A 21,148-nucleotide genomic window follows, 5' to 3' on the forward strand; every position below is an offset into this window, starting at 1 on the left:
CATTTCTTTGGTGTAGCCGGTTCACCTGGCTAGCGTGACTCCTCCATAGCCTTTTTCTTGACGTAACAGCTTGAACTTTCGTCCTGTTGAACCAGCAGTGCGGACTTTTACAACCAACTGGCTGTCTTGACATTTTCCAGTTTTTCAACTAATTTAGCTCCTTTCGTAATGTCCCGCCTGGAATGGTAGAAGTGCTAATATTTTAGACAGTTATTATCTTCTGCTTCTTCTTTTTCTTTTCTGCCTTTTTGAAACTCTTGGAGCTCCTTTCTCGGCTGCCAGCTGTAGCGCCACCAACTCTCTATGTTCCTTAGACCTTAAGTGCTTCATCCGGATTTCAGCACTTTGAGAGTTTTCATCACAAGCTGGGCAGACCACATCCTCGTAATATTCAGTGTCACTCAACAGGTCATGGTAATATTCGGGTTCGTCCTGAGTTAGGCCAGCGAGAGAGACTTCTTCTTCCTCCTCACCCGTCTGGACGTTAGCTGACGGTGGTTCCTTCCCTAAACATCTTTCTTGAAAAGCCTTCTTCATGCATTCATATTCATCCCGCTCTTCCTGGGTTATCTGCCATTCCTTCACGACGGACCTCATTTGTGAGTTCAATACCTTCCCTTCCATCGGTAATTGCGTTATCAGGCTATTTAACCCTTCTACTGAAGTAACGGTTTCCACATTCTTCTGTTCACCTTGACGTGATTCAACGTACTTTTGGCATCCTTGTAAAATTTGTGTTGCCACCTCAGCTATCTCCGTGACTTTTGAGAGCTCCGAACTCGTTCCACCTGAAGATTGAAGCTCGTGTTCAGATTGTTCCCCTTGCAGAGTCTTGTCCTTCAGCATATGAAGGAGTTGGCTGACCGTTAACTCTTCCCTGGGAACACGGTGGATCAGAGTCTTCTCCATTTCATCCACCTCTTTCTCCAATACTTCCACCTTACGTTCCTCTTGAACTTTGGCTTTCAGCGCTCGGAAAAGTTGCGCCCTGATGCTCTCTGGTTCATGTTCAGGGACCATTCTTACAGTGTCCTGTTCTTCCACTGAAAGGATTCCCAGTTGAATCTGTTCTTCAAGTTGTTGAACCTCGGTCATTGCCGCCTCATATTTGTCTTGGGTGTCCTTCAATGTTTTTATAAGTTCTTGGACATCCTGTCTTTCATGCTCTGCCATGATTTTCACCTCTAATTTCTCATCTATGGATGGAACTTCTACCGATGAGTCTGTCTTGGCCTTGAGCTCATCAAGAATTTCCTGCAGCCTTTGGACTTCTTGCTCATGTTCAACCTTTAGTTGTTCATATGCTTCTACTGAAACTAGCTTTTCGGAGGCTGCCGAGTTAACCCCCTCCAGAATTGTAGCCTGGGCCTGTTCATACTGTTCTTTCAACTTCTCACACTCTGCTTGTAAGGAGTCGTAGAGAAGAACTGGAATAAAATCCTGGCTCCCTGAAGATTCCTCTTCCTTTGGTTCGTTCTGTAAATATTCTAGTTCCTGAACAGCATCAGGGGAATGTGATTGGTATTTGACCACGATGGCTCTATGGTCGCTCTCTGCTTGAGCTAGCTGTCTCTGTAGTCTTTCCAGGTTCTCCCATTCGGTGTCCCAGAACTTTTCCATATTTTTCATCTCTTGTACGAGACAGTCACTCAACTGTTCTAATTGTTGTCGTACTTTGACATAAGTTTGCGTCCGAGCTCGGTGTTCTTCCGTCATGGATGAATCCTTTGCTTGAACAGGCTCAGAATTCTCTGTCAACCTGGAGTTCTGCTCTGCAGCTTTATTCTTCTTGGTACCATAAGTCCTTCTGCATGTCTTCGTTTTCTTTCCCATCGTCGGCAAGTCCCTTTTAGCCTTGTCTTCCATATTCGACTTGGTCTTATCATCATCCATTTCAGAATCTGAGCTAATAGCTTGCACCGAGTCCTCCCTCATTATGGCTTTTAGGTAATGCCATTCCATGTCTATTTTCTTAATCCACTCCCGTCCTAGAAGTGGTGGTCCTCCCTCAGGTAATACGTACAAGTTCATTCTTGGGTGTTCTTTACCCCTATCTCTCACCTTGACTCTTATTTTCCCCACGGGGTATACGTTATGCCCCGTGTATGTCTGTAATACGAACTTGGTATTTCTTAAAGGTATGTGAGAGAATAGCCGGTGGTAGTCCCTTCGGTTGATGACTGATAGAGCTGATCCAGTGTCCAGCTCCATTCTTACTTGGACTCCAGCTATTTTTAGTATGACCCAGATGGTCTGTAGATCCGTTTCTTTACCCACATTGTGGATTCTCAGACTACCCAGCTCTTGGTTGTTTGGGTCTGAGTCTGAATTCTGTTCGTCTGAACTCTTCTCAGCCACCTTGTGTACCTTGTTGTACTTTTCTTGTGGTGGCTTCCTTTGATTATTGGTCTTTTTCCCGGACCGGCATACCTTCGCGATGTGACCCAGTTTGCCACATTCCCTACACTCTTGGTTCTTAAACCAGCATTGATTCTGGTCATGCGTTGTCTTCCCACAACGGTAGCATTTTGTTGTGCTTGAAGTAATTTGGTCCACCCCGAGTGCCGCCGCCTTTAGTTGCATTTCCGCCGTTCCTTTCGCTGCGGCTTCGTGCAATGCAGCTATAAGGACAGCCCTGTCCAGTGTGAGGTCGTTCTCTTCCAGTAGTCGCTTCTGCGTCCCTTCTTTGGACAATCCGCATACGAACTTGTCCCGCAGCGCTTCTGTCAGATTCCCTCCGAACTGGCAGTATTTCGCTAGCCTACGCAGTTCGACCAAGTATTCCGCATTGCTTTCGTCTTTCCTCTGCGTTCTTGCGTAGAATTTGAATCGTTCAGCCAGCATCAACGGTGTGGGGTTCAAGTGGTCCTTCAGCACAGCCACAATCTCTTCGAAGGTCTGATCCGCTGGTTTATTTGGTGCTATTAGATGCTTCAAGAGCCCGTATGTTTTTGCCCCCATTGAGTTTAGCAATGTTATCGCCTTGTCGTCTTCCTCTATTTTGTTGGCTTCGCAATAGATCTCTATGCGTTCCACGTACGTGGCCCAGTCTTCTATTTCAGAATTAAAGTCGTTAATATTCCCTCGCTTAGGCATCTTTCTTCCCTTGGGAGCAGCACCAGTATTTCTTTAAGTATTCTTATTTATTTGTTTGTTTCTAAGATGGTGGTTTTCCCGCGAAATCGGCGGTTTCCCGCTCTTCCTTTCTCGCCCCGCCCACTTCAATGGCGGTTTCCCGCTTCTGGCGTCTTCTCCGCCTAATGGCGGCTTCCCGCGTTTCTTCCCGGTGGAAGGGGTACGCTTCCCCCACAGCGGACAGGTTCAGCCGCTGGCTGGCTTCCGCACAGCTCCCCTTATTCGGCTATGTCTTTTCCTCCCGCCCGCATGGCTCTACCGGCGCTGGGTACACCCCGTTAACGGAGGACAGTTCAGCCGCTGGACTGGCTCTCGCGCAGTCTCTCTCTCCGTACCCAGCTCTGTCGCTCTCTCACCCGCACATTCGGTGCTACCGGCCCTGGGTACCCCGTTGGTGGAGAACAGTTCAGCCGCTGGACTGGCGCTCGCACAGTCTCTCTCCCCTTGCTCGGCTCTGTCTCTCCCTCTCCCGCACGATCGGTTCTACCGGCTCTGGGTACCCCGCTGGTGGAGGACAGCTCAGCCGCTGGACTGGCTCTCGCGCAGTCTCTCCCCTTGCTCGGCTCTGTCTCTCTCTCCCACCCGCACGGTTCCTGTTCGCCTCCCAGCCCTCTCGCCGACCGGTGTTTCCCTCCCCGGCTACGGTTGGGTTTCTCTTCCCGCGCCTCCTCACAGTCTCAGCGCTTCATGGCTGCGGTCGCTGCCCGGTTTTCCCGCCGATCGAGGTCCGACTGTCTCACGACGCCTTTGGACCCGACTTTCTGACCGGCTCTGTTCCCCCTCGACCGTGGTCGAGTGCACAGCCCTTATCCTCCGGATATTCTCTACACCTTCCCCTACTCACAGTCTCCGCGGCCGCCTTGTTTCCAGCTGATCGGCTCACTCCGCACCGTGGTAGAAGGGTAGTCAGTGCCTGTTGTAGATGGAAGCTTTTATTGCTAAAGTCTTCCTCCTTCCTCCTGCTGCAGCCTCGTGTTTTCTTTCAGCAGCACGACGAGGGCGGTTGCCTCTCTTCGACGCTCTTCTTGCTTTGGTAATCTTGCCGCAGGGTACGATCGGACTCGTCGCCACTGTAAAGTCTGTGGGTTGTGCAGTTAATAAATACACAGACTTCAGAAGTAACAAACAAACAGGTCTTTACTATTCGAAGGTCCGGGCGAATCTGCCCCAGCAATCCTGCTACAACACTTATATACTGGTGTGGTCACTATCGGTATTACAGTATACAGAAGCCAAACAAATAGTGCCACACCTAAAGTAGTTCCCTTAAAGGTGAACGGTTACATTCAATAGTTCCCTTAAAGATAGACGGGTACATACACTACAGCAGCTTCTCAAAAAGTAGTTCAGAGTAGGCAGAGCCGGGGGAGTACATTCATTTTTATTGTCCCCAAGATTGAAATGGGCAGGTTGTTCCATCTGTCCATATCAGCAAGTATATGCCAGCCTGGGTGAGTGGGTAGCTTTTTATAGTGAATTTGGGAGTTACTGTAACCCATAGGTATTTGAGGCCAGATCCTGATCATGCAAAGGAGTATGACCCATGTGTGTGCAGATGCCCTGGGTAATGGCTATGTCCTCTTTTGTGCAATAGTTGGACAAATTCCTCAAATCTTTGGAGGATTTGAGAGAGTGAAGTGGAGGGGCTAATTACATAACGTAGGATCTCATCAGCATACAGTGATCTTGTGTTGGCTTCTCTAGCCTCTACTCCATGGATATCCAAGCTTGTCCTGGTGCTTGCTGCTGGGCGTGGATAATGTCTATGGACAGGAGGCAGAGTAGAAGGGGTTAAAGAGCATCCTTGGGCTCCTGTTTGAAGGGGGAATGCAAAGGAGATGAGGCCGTTGCTGCACACCCTGGATGCAAAGTTGGAGTGTATGAGTATCCGTGGGCAGATGAGCACCAGAGATGTGCCCACTGGTGCCAGTGACCACCTACCCCATTCAAATTAGGTGCCCTCCATGGGGTCACATCCTGAGGAATTTCAGGGCTAATGTGGAGTCCTCATGGTCATTCGGTCAGGGAGCTGGGAGCAAGCCAGGAAGGAGAGTAGAATATTTTGGAATAGAACTTGGGAGGGTATTTCCAACCCTTTTTATTGCTCTCCTGTCAGGCATATTGCAATGGAAGTTGTGCCTTCTCTTTTGCTAGCTTGCTGGATTTTGAAGGGTAGTTTCACTCTGGTCCAGAGATCACACACTAGGCAGCTTGATGCCCCATGATGTCATCAGAAGTTCACTGAATTCTTTGTGTCTGGCCACAAAATGGAAAATGTGCGTAGGTCAAACTGTTCTATTCAGTGCCATAATCACAGTTATTTAAAACCTGCTGCGTCACTTGTAACAGCAGAATATAAATATCATTTTATTGTGTTTCTCTCCAGGAGATCTTTATAATTAAAGGAAAGTGTTCAGTATTTGGCAGAAGGGACTGTGTTGGAAATAAACATCAAAAGAGACAGGGCAACATCCATCTGTAACACTGTGAGGCCTCGGGCTTTAATGTTCCTCTTTCACCCATTAAATTAATCCAGATAGCTCGGGTTGATTTAACCAACTTTAATCTTGAATGGACTCCTAGCTGTCTAAACCCACATCCAGCTGCTGTTCACCTCTGTATAAAGAGATACTTCCTGACATCTGTCCTAAAGTTCTCCTTCACAATGTTAAACCGATGCTCTCTTGTCCCATTTCCTTGGTGTATCCCATTAGGCATCTTGTAAGCCTCTGTAATGTTGGCTCTGAATTTGACTCTTTGAGGCTGAGGGGCCTCTGCTTATCCAATGGTTTGTCACAGCTCATCCATCTAACACCGGGAGTTAGCTTCAAGAGAAGAGAGGAGAAAAGTTGGTGCGCAAAATTGGAGAGAAGTGTTTTGAATTATAACAGGAAGGTAGATTGCATTGGCACGTAATTTCTGATCGGAGGCTTCCTGCGTGCAGATGCCTCCTATCGGAAAAAAATCTACGCACTCACCTGAGGGCTCCCAAGGTCCGGACACTTCTGATGCTGGGCCTCTCCACAATCGAAATGCGCAGGGCCCACGTATCCCAGGGGTGCATGTGGTTCGCTTTTCCAGGCATAAGAAAGCGGAACTCTCCACCCGCAGAGGCCCTTCTCCAGGGCAGGCGTCCAATCTGTCAAGAGGATTCTTGTAAGAAGTCACACAACACCAGGTTATAGTCCAACAGTTTTATTTGAAATCACAAGCTTTCGGCGCACGGCTCCTTCGTCAGGTGAAGTGGAGAGGTGCATAAAGACACAGCTTATATAGTCAGAGAATAATGCCAGATGATTACAGGTAATCTTTTTAACTGCCATTTATCACACCTCGGCAGAGAGGTAATCACAGCAGTCAAAGGTGTGAATGGTGTCCAAACAGGTCAGTCAGGAAAACATTACATCAAAGAACAATGAGGTGGGGTCACAAGGGGTCAAATGTTGCAGATGCTGGGGTCTGTATGAAAAACAAAAAACAGACAAAAAAACTTTTTTTTTGCTGGAAATCACAGCAGGTCCAGCCGCATCTGTGTAGAGAGAACAAGCCAATGACGACTCGAGTCTGGGTGACCCTACGTCAGGTGGGGTTACATGTAGCGTGACATGAACCCAAGATCGCGGTTGAGGCCGTCCTCATGAGTGCGGAACTTGGCTATCAGTTTCTGCTCGATGATTTTGCGTTGTCATGTGGCTCGAAGGTGATTTCCAGCAAAAAAAAATGTTTTTTTGTCTGTTTTTTGTTTTTCATACAGACCCCAGCATCTGCAACATTTGACCCCTTGTGACCCCACCTCATTGTTCTTTGATGTAATGTTTTCCTGACTGACCTGTTTGGACACCATTCACACCTTTGATTGCTGTGATTATCTCTCTGCCGAGGTGTGATAAATGGCAGTTAGAAAGATTACCTGTAATCTCCACTTCACCTGACGAAGGAGCAGCGCTCCGAAAGCTTGTGATTTCAAATAAAACTGTTGGACTATATAACCTGGTGTTGTGTGACTTCTTACATTTGTCCACTCCAGTCCAACTCCGGCATCTCCACAAGAGGATTCTTGACAGATCGGAAATGCCAGTTTTCACCGCATGTGCTTCGCATGCCTAAAACCGGCATTTCCGAAGTCCCTATGGGTATGTATACAACGTACAACGCGTACACACTTGTAGGGATCGGAAAATACGGGCCATTATATTTCTGTAGTACTCGATTATTTCCACTGGGTGAGCCTGTTGAGCTTTTATATCATTGTAGTGTGGAGTTGGAGCCACAGGGTGGTGCTGTTCAGAATGCAAGTGTATCTGGCAGTGAGTGGAATTGTTTTACTCCAAGTGATGCATAGCGGTAAGAATAAGGTACTACAGCAAAAATAAAAATAAAGCAAATTTTAAAGTTTTTAGATTTATCTTTAGAAGATTTTCTGCTTGTGAAATGCAGTAGAAAAATGTATTTTTTTTTAAAAGGGAAAGATTAAATGAATTAAAATATTAAAATTGCAAAACAGGCAAAGATGAAAGAAGATGAAGTCAAAGGTTCATGTAGCTATACAAACATAGCTATATACTTGGTGCACTGCAGTCTGACCCAGTGACTCTGAGGTCATTACCAGTAGCTCTACTTATTTCATCTGTATACACAGCTTGTGTAACCTCCTAAATATTTAAATGTCATACATTCCTCCGAAGATTTCTCTGCTCTCTTAGATCTGTTCCATCTGCAGAGCAGTTAATTGATTGTTTCCAATAGGAATGTTCTCATGGTTGAACAGCCTGCTAATATTCACTGCCTAAGCTGTCACATGAAGAACAACCACTTGGGAGATCCTAGAGGCTTTCCTTAGATCTAAGCCCAGCAGGAATGAATGTTTTAAAGAGAGTGGTCTGGGGGAAAAGAAGTGTTATACTTCACAGCACCGAGCTTTAGCTTATTACAGAATTGTTTATATATGGCCTATTGGTGTGGGTAAGACCCTTAACCACTTCTATATTGTTCTTTGGCCACTGGCTCCCATAGTAGAGGTCTTTCACAGCCAGTGGCCACAGCAACCTGCCAGTTTTTTTTAATAGACCAGGACAGGGCAAGGAAGACCAGTTTTTCACTGGGTCTTGCTGGCTGCCGATGGTTTCCTACTGAGGTCAGTAAACACACTGCTGTGAAGGCAGCGGCATGTTTCGGAGGTGATGTTGTGACATTATCAGTGCAACCATAATGTAACAGACTTGAGCCACCACCCCCCACCCACAATGCAATTGGTTGACAAGAAGACCAGCTGCACATGACAAAATTCAATGGTGAAGAGCGGCTCCGTTCTCATGCTCTCCTGAGACCCAGACTGCAATGTAAATGCAGCTTTAGTCATCAGTAACAATAATATTTTGAGTGCACACATTTGCATAGGGGACTGCTTTAACTGGTGATAATATGTCATCCACTCATAACAATTCCGAGATGTCTGTTGCAATACTTAAAGCTAAGTACAAGTTAATTAATAAAAATAAACACACTAGAAATGCTGGAAATCTAAAATAAAAACAAAGAAACACACTGGAAATGCTGGAAATCTAAAATAAAAACAAAGTGCTGGAATCCACAGTAGGCCTGTCAATCTCTCAAGAGAGAAGACAGATTAACGTTTGTGGCGTATACCCTTCATCAATCCTGATAGCCAAACATTCCATGTTTTTATTTCAGTTTCCAGTATTTGCAGCTTTTTATTTCTTTTTATCCCCTTTACTTGTGTATAACTAATAAGTGACCTTGAGGAATTAGCACATTAATACTTTAAATACTTCACAAACTATGTATTTGCCCTGATGTCCTTAGTTGTAGTTCTTTGTCCAGCAGCGAGGCTGAGCTCACACTTAAAGGGGACTATTTTCATGAAAAAATTGTCCAACGGTGTTTTTATCTGGGAAGGAACAGGAACCAGGGCCTATGCATTGTTTTCATTGCGTGACAAGGGATGTAATGATATGTTTCAATGTGATTTATGTCACTGCCCTGTGCTTGTTAACAAATGCAAACATTTTTGTGTACATATGTTCTTTTAAAGCAGGCTGAATGCAGTGAGTTGAGCCCAGCTCATTTCCTATTCCAATCCATGGTGTGGAGATGCCGGAGTTGGACTGGGGTGGACAAATCCATTTATTCCAATCCAGACAGGGGCAGGATAGACCGTGAGCCAGGGGTCTAGTAACTTGTGGAACTCTTTCACTGAAAACTATTCTTTTTTTTCCAGATACTTGGGCTGTTGGTGTGGATATTAATAGCGATTACAGAGTATTTCTCCGTCTCTGCCTTTGGTTGGGTGATGTTTGTGGCAGTCTTTTACTGGGTGCTCACAGTCTTCTTTTTAGTCTTCTACATCACTATGGCTTATACTAAGATTCCTCAGGTACCATGGACTACAGTGGTGAGTGGCCTGCTGGCTTTCTCTTTGCTTTTTCTAATTTCTTCAAAATGTGTCCCCTAATCTTCTCACCTGCTGCCCCGAAGGTGCTGACTCATGTTGGGGTAATGGTTCCATGGGTACTGGGTCCCCTCCTGTACCTCATCCTTCCTGTATGAGCTTAGAATCCTGCCCTCACTTGACACGCACATGTGCATCTGTCAGGAGCAGGACCACTGGTTGGATTTTCTTTTCTCTAGCTCGGGAGCTCCGGTCAGATTTTGCATCCTAATTTCTACTTTGCCTGAGATCAGTTAAGAGCAGAATGGGAATGAAACTGTAGCAGATGATAAGCTAACTGGGGGACATAGCTGGGAAGAGTGAGAGCAGCTGAATTAACATACAGCACGCAAATGCTAAAGTTCTGGACCAATGATTATCCACTGATCTTAGTTCAGCTCCCTCAAACTCAAGCTCAGTAGCCCCTTCAAGCCAGGGCTCCCCCAATTACTTGATGAGTAAATGTATCAATCTTGAGCTGAGTGAGGCCAGTGGAGTGTGAAAGGCAGAGAGTGTGGAGTTTAGCTTCAGTGAGAGTTCAGGATGGAGGTACAGTTGGACAGGAGTTTTATTTTCTTTAATTAATACTTGTGTGAAGTGAGTAAATGGAGTTTGATTCTTGCAAGAGTTTGGTGCTACTGGGAGTTCAGGCGAACGCCATCTACATTATTAAGTTAGACAGCAGGGATAGTAGCGCAGGGAGTTGTGATGCAAGTGGAATGTAATACATGGGCCATCACGGATCTTCAGTGTATACAGATGCAACACATTTGCAGTAAATATTGGTAAATTGAGTCATAGGAACATAAGAACGGAGTAGGCCATTCAGCCCCTCAAGCCTCTTTCGTCATTCTATTAGATCATGGCTGATCTGTACCTCAACTCTATTTACCCGCCATTGATCCAAATCCATTTATACCGTTGCCTAACAAAATCTATCGATCTCGGTCTTGAAAATTTCAATAGACCTAGATTCAACAGCTTTTGGGGGAGAGAGTTCCACTACCCTTTGTGTGAAAAGGTACTTCCTCATTTCACTTCTGAATGGACTAGCTCTAATTTTAAAATTATTCCCCTGCTAGAGGAAATAGTTTCTCTGTATCTAACCTATCGTATCAGAAGAACATAAGAAATAGGAGCAGAGATAGGCCATTTGGCCCTTTGAGTCTGCTCCGCTATTCAATAATATGGCTGATCTTCTACCTCATCTCCACCTTCCTGCACTATTCCCATATCCCTTAATATTCAAAAATCTAACAATCTCTGTCTTGAATATACTCAACAACTGAGCCTCCACAGCCCTCTGGGGTAGAGAATTCCAAAGATTCACCACCCTCTGAGTGAAGAAATTTCTCCTCATCACAGTCCTAAATGGCCAACCCCTTATTCTGAGACTGCGACCCCTGGTTCTAGACTCCCCAGCCAGGGGAAACATCCTCCCTGCATCTACCCTGTCAAGCCCTGTAAGAATTTTGCATGTTTCAATGAGATCACTTCTCATTCTTCTAAACTCTAGAGAATATAGGCCTAGTCTACTCAATCTCTCCTCATAGGACAATCCCCTCATCCCAGGAACCAGTCTGGTGAACCTTTGTTGCACTCCCTCAATGGCAAGTATATCCTTCCTTAGGAAAGGAGGCCAAAACTGTTCACAATACTCCAGGTGTGGTCTCACCAGGGCCCTATATAATTGCAGTAAAATGTCTTTACTCTTATACTCAAATCATCTTGTAATAAAGGCCAACATACCATTTGCTTGCTGTACCTGCATGTTAACTTTCAGCGATTCGTGTACAAGGGCACCCAGGTCCCTCTGAACACCAACATTTCCCAATCTCTCACCATTTAAAATATACTCTGCTTTTCTATTTTTCCTACCAAAGTGGATAACTTCACATTTCTCCACATTATATTCCATTTGCCATGTACTTGCCCACTCACTTAGCTTGTCTATATCCCCTTGAAGCCTCCTTGCATCCTCCTCACAACTTACATTCCCAGCCAGCTTTGTATCATCAGCAAACTTGGATATATTGGCCCAGTAATTCCTCTCTGAACGCGTGAGTACGGTCGGGGTACTCACGCGTCTGGCCGGAGGAAATGCCCGTGTTCAGCATGCACAGCGCATGCGGGGAAAACCGGCATTTCCAGTCCTCTGAACGAAGGGGTTCAGAGGCACAGCGCGTGCGACTGCACAGGCAGCGCGTGCGCAGTGAAATTCCTTTTTTTTTCAGAGTTGCTCTAGTGTAAAGGCCTCCGGTTTTTACGCGTGGAAAAACCAGACGTAAGTACTTCGTTTTACAGGTAAGTGGGCTTTTAGTACAATTTAGAATTTTTTTTTCCACAGGTTTGTTATTTTTAAAGAATTTACAGTAAGGTAAGTTTAGTTTTAGCCCCGATTTTTAAAAAATTTATTTTTTTCAAAAATTTGATTAATTGTTTAAAATAGTTTTTTAAAGTTATTCATAGTTAATTTAATTATTGGGATGCTTTTTAAAATTTTATTTAAAGTTTAAGTAGTGTTTTGGGGTGCAGTACTTTTCATGAGTTTGACAGTCTTTACTATCAAACTTATGAATGAAGTTTCCCCTCCCCTGATTGGCTGAACAGTGCTCACCTGATCCCAGCCGGCACATCGCACTAACTATGCCGCTGGGTCAGGTTAGCACAGCGCGCCGGGATCAGAACCTGGCCACTGACAGGAAATCCACTGCGGGCCAGATTTCAGATGTCGGCGCGCAGGGTGAGCGCACATCGGGGGCTTGCACGCGCGGCAAGCCCCCGACAGGAATTACTGGGCCATTACATTTGGTCCCCTCATTCAAATCATTGATGTAGATTGTGAATAGCTGAGGCCCAAGCACTGATCCTTGTGGTACCCCACTAGTTACAGCCTGCCAAACCGAAAATGACCCGTTTATTCCTACTCTCTGTTTTCTGTCCGTTAACCAATCCTCAATCCATGCTAGTATATTAACCCCAATCCCATGATTATTTGTTTAATAACCTCTTGTGTGGCACCTTAACGAATGCCTTCTGAAAATCCAAATACACCATATCCACTGGTTCCCCCTTATCTATTCTGCTAGTTACAACCTCAAAAAACTCTAACAGGTTCGGCAAACACGATTTATCTTTCATAAATCCATGTGGACTCTGCCCAATCCTATTATTATTTTCTAAGTGCCCTGTTACCACATCCTTTAATAATAGATTCTAGCATTATCTCTACTACTGATGTCAGGCAAACTAGTCTGTAGTTCCCCGTTTTCTCTTTCCCTCCTTTCTTAAATAGTGGGGTTATATTTGCCACCTTTGAATCCGCGGGAACCGTTCCAGAATCTATGGAATTTTGGAAAATGGCAATCAATGCATCTACTATCTCTGTAGCCAACTCTTTCAAAACCCTAGGATGTAGGCCATCAGGTCCAGGGGATTTATCGGCTTTCAGTCCCATTAATTTCTCCAGTACTTTTTTTTTTACTAATACTAATATCTTTCATAAGAACATAAGAAATAGGAGCAGGAGTTGGCCATTCGGCCCTTCGAGCTTGCTCCGCCATTGAATGAGATCATGGCTGATCTTCTACCTCAACTCCATTCACCGGCCCTATCGCCATATCCCTTGATGCCCTTACTAGTCAGAAATCTATCGGTTTCTGTTTTGAATATACCCAATGACTGAGCCTCCACAACCCTCTGGGGTAGAGAATTCCAAAGATTCACCATCCTCTGTGAAGAAATTTCTTCTCATCTCAGTCTTGAATGGCCATTTATCCTGAGGCTGTGGCCCCTGGTTCTAGACTCCCCAGCCAAGGGAAATATTCTCCCAACATCCACCCTATCAAGCCCTGTAATAATTTTGTATGCTTCAATGAGATCCCCTCTCATTCTTCCGAATTCAAGAGAATACAGGCCTAGTTTACTCAATCTCTTCTCATACGACAATCCCGCCATCCCAGGAATCAATCTTGTGAACCTTTGTTGCACTCCCTCTGTGGCAAGTATATCCTTCCTTAGGTAAGGAGACCAAAATTGTACACAGTAATCCAGGTGTGGTCTCACCAGGGCCCTATATAATTGGAGTAAGACTTCTTTACTCCTATACTCAAATCCTCTTGTAATGAAGGGCAGCATACCATTTGCCTTCCTAATGGCTTGCTGCACTTGCACATTCACGTTCAGTGACTCATGTACAAGGCCTTGTCGTGGATTTTGATAATCGGGGGGCAGTACTGTGTGGCGGGGGCAGGTTGGTCGAGGACCTTTGTCTTATGGATGTTTAGCATAAGGCCCATGCTCTCGTACGCTTCAGTGAAAGTGTTGACGATGGTTTGGAGTTCGACCTCCGAGTGAGCGCAGACGCAAGCATCGTCTGCATACTGTAATTCGACGACAGAGGATGGGACGACCTTGGATCTGGACTGGAGGCGACGGAGGTTGAACAGTTTCCCTTTTGTTCTGTAAATTAGCTCCACTCCAGTGGGGAGCTTACTGAGGATAAGATGGAGCACTGCAGCAAGGAAGATCGAGAAGAGCGTTGGTGCGATGACACAGCCTTGCTTGACCCCGGTTCGTACATGAATTGTGTCTGTGGTGGAACCGTTGGTCAGGATCACGGCTTGCATGTCATCGTGAAGCAGGCGGAGGATAGTGACAAACTTTTGAGGGTAGCCGAATTTGAGGAGGACACTCCATAATCCCTCACGGTTGACAGTGTCGAAGGCCTTTGTGAGATCAAAGAAGGCCATGTACTTCTATATAGTGAAAGAATGATGTCTCCAATGCAGCACTGAGACTGTTACAGTTGGAGGTCTTGTTCCCTGCATTTCTCTTGTAATTGACGTGCGGTGGACGGGTCACATTGTCCGCATGCCCAATACGAGACTCCCAAAACAAGCACTCTATTTGGAGCTCCGCCACGGCAAGAGAGCCCCAGGTGGGCAGAGGAAACACTTCAAGGACACCCTCAAAGCCTCCTTGAAAAAGTGCAACATCCCTACTGACACCTGGGAATCCCTGGCCCAAGACCACACAAAGTGGAGGAGAAGCATCCGGGAAGGCGCCAAACACCTCGAGTCTCTTCGCCAGGAGCAAGCGGAAGCCAAGCGCAGGCAGCACAAGGAGCGCACGTCAACCCAAGCACCCCACCCACCCGCCCCTTCAACCATCGTCTGCCTCACCTGTGACAGAGACTGTAGGTCCCGCATTGGACTAATCAGTCACCTGCAAACTCATTTTTAATGTGGAAGCAAGTCATCCTCGGTTCTGAGGGACTGCCTAAGAAGAAGAGAATGTACAAGGACACCCAGGTCCCTTTGAGCATCTTCTTTCACCATTTAGGAAATACTCTGCCTTTCTGTTTTTTCTACCAAAGTGGATAACTTCACATTTATCCACATTATATTCCATCTGCCATGTTCACGCCCACTTACTGAGCCTGTTGAGATCCCCTTGAAGCCTCTTCACATCCTCTTCGCAACTGCCACTGCCACCTAGCTTTGTATCATCAGCAAATTTGAAAATGTTACATTTAGCCCCCTCATCCAAATCATTGATATAGATTGTGAATAGCTGGGGCCCAAGCACTGATTCTTGCAGTACCCCACTAGTCACAGCCTGCCATCCTGAAAAAGACCCGTTTATCCCTACTCCTTGTTTTCTGTCTGTTAACCAATTCTCAATCCATGCTAGTATATTACCCTCAATTCCATGTGCCCTAATTTTGTTCACCAACCTCTTGTGTGGGACCTTATCGAAGGCCTTCGAAAATCCAGATATACCACATCTACCGGTTCCCCTTTGTCTACTCCACTAGTTACACCCTCAAAGAACTCCAATAGGTTTGTCAAACAGGATTTCCCTTTCATAAATCCATGTTGACTCTGCCCAATCTTACTATTAGTTTCTAAGTGCCCAGTTATTGCATCCTTTATAATAGATTCCAGCATTTTCCCAACTACTGATGTGAGGCTAACAGGTCTGTAGTTCCCCATTTTCTCTCTCCTTCCTTTCTTAAATAGCGGGGTTACATTTGCTATCCTCCAATCTGCAGGAACCGTTCCAGAATCTATAGAATTTTGGAAGATGACAACTATTCCAATGGCCACCTCTTTCAAAACCCTAGGATGTAGGTCATCCAGTCCTTGGGATTTATCGACTTTTAGTCCCATTAGTTTTGCTAGTACTGTTTTTTTTACTAATATTTTCTTTAAGTTCCTCATTCTCATCACACCCTTGGTTTTCTCGTATTTCTGGGAGGTTTTTTGTGTCTTCCTCCGTGAAGACAGAAACAGTATTTATTTAATTTCTCTGTCATTTCCTCATTCCCCATTATAAATTCTCCCATCTTTGACTGTAAAGGACCTACATTTACCTTCGCCAGTCTTTTCCTTTTCACATACCTATAGAAGCTTTTACAATCCGTTTTTATATTTTTCGCTAGTTTGTGCTCATATTCCATTTTCCCTTTCTTTATCAATTTCTTGGTCCCCCTTTGCTGATTTCTAAAAAGATCCCAATCCTCAGGCTGACTGCTTTTTCTGTCAACTTTATAAGCTTCCTCCTTTGACTTAATACTAGCTTTTATTTCTTTTGTTCGCCATGGTTGGATCACTTTTCCTTTTGGGTTTTTATGCCCCGGAGGAATATATGTTTGTTGCAAATTTTGCATTATTTCCTTGAATGTTAGCCATTGTATGTCCACCTTCATACCTTTTAGTGTAGTCTCCCAATCTACCATGGCCAACTTGTCCCTCATACCCTTGTAGAGTTTCCTCTGTTTAGATTGAAGACCTTAGTTTCAGATTGGACTACATCACTCTCAAACTTAATGTAAAATTCAATCATATTATGGTCACTTGTCCCTAAAGGTCCCTTTATCACAAGATTATTGATTATCCCTTTCTTATTACACAGTACCAGATCCAGAGTAGCCTGTTCCCTGGTTGGTTTCTCCACATACTGAAACAGGAAACCATCTCACATGCATTCCAAGAATTCGTCCTCCACACCATTAGTGGTAATTTGATTTGCCCAGTCAATATGTAGATTAAAGTCCCACATGATTACTGTATTGCCCTTGTTACATGCACTTCTAATCTCTTGATTGATACTGTGCCCTACATTACCATTACTGTTTGGTGGCCTATATACAACTCCCACCAATGTTTTCTGCCCTTTGCTGTTTCTTAGCTCCACCCAAACTGATTCCAGTTCTACATCACGATCTGCCAAGCCAAGATCTTTTATCTCTACCATACCAATCTCATCCCTTATTAACAGCGCTACGCCACCTCCGTTTCCTTTTTGTCTGTCCTTCCTAAATGTTGAGTACCCTGGAACATTCAGTTCCCAGCTTTGGTTACCCTGCAACCATGTCTCTGTAATGGCAATTACATCATACCCATTTACTTCTATTAGTGCCATTAATTCATCCACCTTGTTGCGAATGCTACGTGCATTTAGATAAAGTACCTTCAACTTTGCCTGTTTAATATTTTTCTGCACTTTGACCCTCTTTACTGTTGGCCTTTGTTTCTGCTCCCTACTAGTTTTGCTGACTACTTTTCTAACTTGCTCTTCCAGCTTTGTTTCTCTCCATCCTGGGCTCACACTTAGGTTCCCAGCCCCCTGACAAACTAGTTTAAATCCTTCCCAACAGCACTAGCAAACCCCCCTGCAAGGATGTTGGTCCCGTTTCTGCCGAGGTATAACCCATCCCGCTTGTACAGGTCCCACCTTCCCCAGAATCGGTCCCAATGCCTCAGGAATTTAAATCCCCCCCCCCCCACACCATCTCTCCAGCCATGCATTCATCTGGTCTATTCTCCTTGATGCGCCTCAATAACTTCAAGGCTCAAAGTTAACTGGATAAAACAAGGCTTTTATTAGCAAAGAAAGATGCCTGTTAGGTTGATTTGGCTATGATAAATTGACCCTTAGTGTTAGGGGATTAAATACGTGGGGTTACGGGGATAGGGTGGGATATGTGTCGGTGCAGGCTCGATGGGCCGAAATGGCCTCTATCTGCACTGGTGATTCTGTGATTCTGTGATTCTTCACCTAGCATTCTGCTGTTCTGCTGCAAGACAAGCCTGGGCTTGTCTTAAGTAGGGCCAGGTATGGGCGGGGCCGACACACCCAATGGGGAGAAAGGGGGCGGTGCACTATATGCAATACAAGGTAAGACACCGGAGCAGGCAATACAATATATGTAGTTAAATACAGAGTCTGATGAATGACATATTTCATCACACTCCTATTTCTGCTGTCGCCAGCATATGGCACTGGGAGTAATCCTGAGATTACTACCTTTGAGGTCCTGCTTTTTAATTTATTTCTTAGCTCCCTATATTCTGCTTGCAGGACCTCGCCCTTCTTTCTACCTATGTCGTTGGTACCGATATGGACCATGACCTCTGGCTGTTCACCCTCCCCCTTCAGAATGTCCTGCAGCCGCTCAGTGATATCCTTGACCCTGGCACCAGGGAGGCAACATACCATCCTGGAGTCATGTCTGCGGCCACAGAAACGTCTATCTGTTCCCCTTACAATAGAATCCCCTATCACTATTGCTCTCCCACTCTTTTTCCTCCCCTCCTGTGCAGCTGAGCCACTCGTAGTGCCACGGACTTGGCTCTTGCTGCATTCCCGTTCCTCATTCTTGCCTTGGTTCTCCACTATTTCCGGGAAGTTTTTTTGCATCTTCTTCCATGAAGACAGACCCAGGTCCCTCTGAACACCAACATTTCCCAATTTCTCCCCATTTAAAATCCTTTTTATTATTTTAAAGACTTCGGTTAGATCACCCCTCAACCTTCTTTGGAGTAGGGAACATTTATCACACTCGGCAACATCAGGGAGGATGGGGGCGGGTGCGGGGGGGGGGGCGTCTAGATAGTACTCTCTCTTTGGAATGTGGTCACTCAAGAGGCGGTGCTAGACAATTCAGGACACAGGGATAGTGTAGAAATAGAGAAGTAGGTGAACATCTGCAGGGATAGCAGAGGGAGGCAGGACTCACAGGTGCATGGATCCCCTGAGTTGCTGGAATTGTCCAATATATACATATAGTGTGACAAGTATGAGGTGGACAGTGACGGTGACTTAAAGGACGATGGTCTTGAGTGGCAAAGTGGCACCATGGAACTACCCAGAGGGATGAAAGGCAAGTAGATTACAAGACTAAGAGACTGTAGTAGTGGGTGATTCTATACTCGGGGTCTTGTTTGTGCTTATGACTGGTAGTCCCTAAAAATATATTGCCTCCCTGGTGCCAGAGGTAAGGAATCATACAATGTGGGCATCAGGGCACTTCATATCAATCCTATGGCCTTCATGAATATTTAGGTTTTATCCAACAACAGAAACATCATCATGCATGTCAGTAGCTATTATCTAGGAAGCAGGTCATAGTGCCATCATTGTGCGGCAGTCGTCCATGTCCACATTATTTGAAAGGAAAGAAACACTGAGTAAAGTGTTTTAAGGAGATCAGGCCTCTCCTCTGAATCAGTGGCTGCTGACTCCACTGAAAAAGCTCCTAACAGCTTAGACTCCTCAGCATCACCTCCACCTTTAAGAAAAGTTGATCATTTCAAATGTGAGTCAGAAGGTTGTGGGTTCAAGCCTCCTCCAGATCTTGAGCACATCATCTAGACTGATACTTCAGTGCAGTATTGAGAAGCTGTCTGCCTGTTCAGGTGGACATAAAAGATCCCATGAACTGCTTGAAGAACAGCAGAGAGTTCTGGTGTCATGGCCAAAATTACCCCCTCAACCAGCAGCACCAGAAACAGATGAACTGATCATTCATATCAGTTGTTTGTGGGGCCTTGCTGTGTGGACATTGACTGTTGTATTTGCCTACATAAGTGACAACACTTCAATAGCAATTCATTTGGCTGTGAGCGCTTTAAGATATCCTGAATATGTGAAAGATGCCATAATAATTCAAAGTTCTTTCTTCTCCCAGTTCAACAGGAGAAGTGTATCTGGTGAGAGGATGTATATATTCATAGTAATCTAGTTCTTAAGTGGGGTAATACGATTGTGTGTTTTAACTGCAGGGTTTGAGTTTTAATGCCAGCGCTGCTTTGTTGTACCTCTTAGCCTCAATTGTGGATGCGGTTTCAATTCAACAAGCTGGAGAAGGTACACACAACTACAACTGCTGGGTAGCTTCCACAGTAAGTACATCCTGGATTTACCTCACACTTTCTTCCTCCTGAACTTATACCCAGCTTTAGGGGTGAACAAGAGCCAAGCAGGTTAAAAATCTGACTCCTGTTTGCCAAACTCACCGCTGACAGCAATGTCCATCTGAAGAGTTGCTTTTGACCCCAGACTCGTTTGCAGGTATATGGAGTCCAGTCATGTGAACCAGCTGCAAGACTCCCCATCCAAATTCCTAATAGAAAGAAAGACGGCCTCTTCTCTGATCACTCCCTTCCTCTTATTGGCAGATTATTTTTCTGCACACCAGTCTGCTCCCCCGATTTAACTTGTACCTGTTGCTGCAACTTTATGACCTGAATTTTAATCTGGAGGTGGGTTGGGAGCGGGGGAGCTAGAAAGCAGTCGGGAAACCCGGGAGAACGGGTTTTCCACTGACCCTGCTGAACAAAAGCCTGTGGATGCTGGAACTATTGGACATTTTCAAGACTGAGATCAATATATTTTTGTTGGGTAAGGGTATCAAGGGCTATGGAGCAAAGCCAGGTAAATGGGGTTGAGGTACAGAACAACCATGATTTCATTGAATGGCAGAACAGGCTTGAGGGGCTGAATGGCCTACTCCTGTTCCTGTGTACTGAGTTATCTGATCTCGGCTGTATAAGCATTTGAGGTGCTACAATTGACCTTATTGACTGTTAATGCCCTTAGGACAACTAGGGATGAGCAATAAATACTGCCAAGACAGTGTTACCCACATCCCAAAAATAAATTTGAAAAATTGATGCTGCATTAGGGAGGGAAAAATCTCCAGGATTTCTGCTGCTGGTAGTTAGTCAGTGAGTCCAGCTGGAAGTTGCACATGTGCAGGTGTCAGGTAAAGAGAGACTCTGGTTTGGCTATGATGTCTCCCACAGTTGAATAGTCTGTTGTCATTCACTGTCTAGATTAATGGATGAGGAATGGCCACTTCTACAATGTACTAGAGCACTGTGGAACTGTAAAGGAGAGCTGTTGACACTCAGAACGATACCCCAGCGTGAGTCAGTGCCATCAAGAGAGTAGGGAAGAAAATTAACGGAGAATAGAACAAAAATTAGGAACATTCAGTGGATGGGTTCACCTACTCCTCCCCGCCCCCACTTTCAAATTCCTGAAGTTGCCCTCCAGTGTAAGCGGGTTAGTTCAATGAAACGGAGACCAGAAATTTGGGCCCGGAATGCAATGAGGTAAAGGACTAGAGTTCTTCAGTACAAGTTAAACTCTTGCCTTTCCAACCTGTGTGCTAGGAACATGCATATAAAAATCAACTCTATTCAGTCAGACTCGCTACATTTTAGCATTTCAGTTTATTTTTTGTGGTGTTTTACATCCCTTATTTGTCATGCT

General features: G+C 45.1%; 1 protein-coding gene across 1 annotated transcript in view; it reads left to right on the forward strand.

Annotated features, from left to right (window-relative positions):
- Positions 1-21,148, forward strand: part of cmtm8b (CKLF-like MARVEL transmembrane domain containing 8b) — a 57,470-nt gene that overhangs the window by 34,356 nt on the left and 1,966 nt on the right. The window contains exons 2-3 of the mRNA XM_085987977.1: positions 9,374-9,547; positions 19,654-19,773. Of these exons, the coding sequence (XP_085844103.1) occupies positions 9,374-9,547; positions 19,654-19,773 (294 nt within the window). The remainder of the gene's footprint in view (positions 1-9,373; positions 9,548-19,653; positions 19,774-21,148) is intronic.

Source organism: Somniosus microcephalus, chromosome 5 (genome assembly GCF_052327205.1).
Source record: "Somniosus microcephalus isolate GS21.2 chromosome 5, FLI_Smic_1.0, whole genome shotgun sequence".
In the NCBI taxonomy this organism is placed as follows: Eukaryota; Metazoa; Chordata; class Chondrichthyes; order Squaliformes; family Somniosidae; genus Somniosus; species Somniosus microcephalus.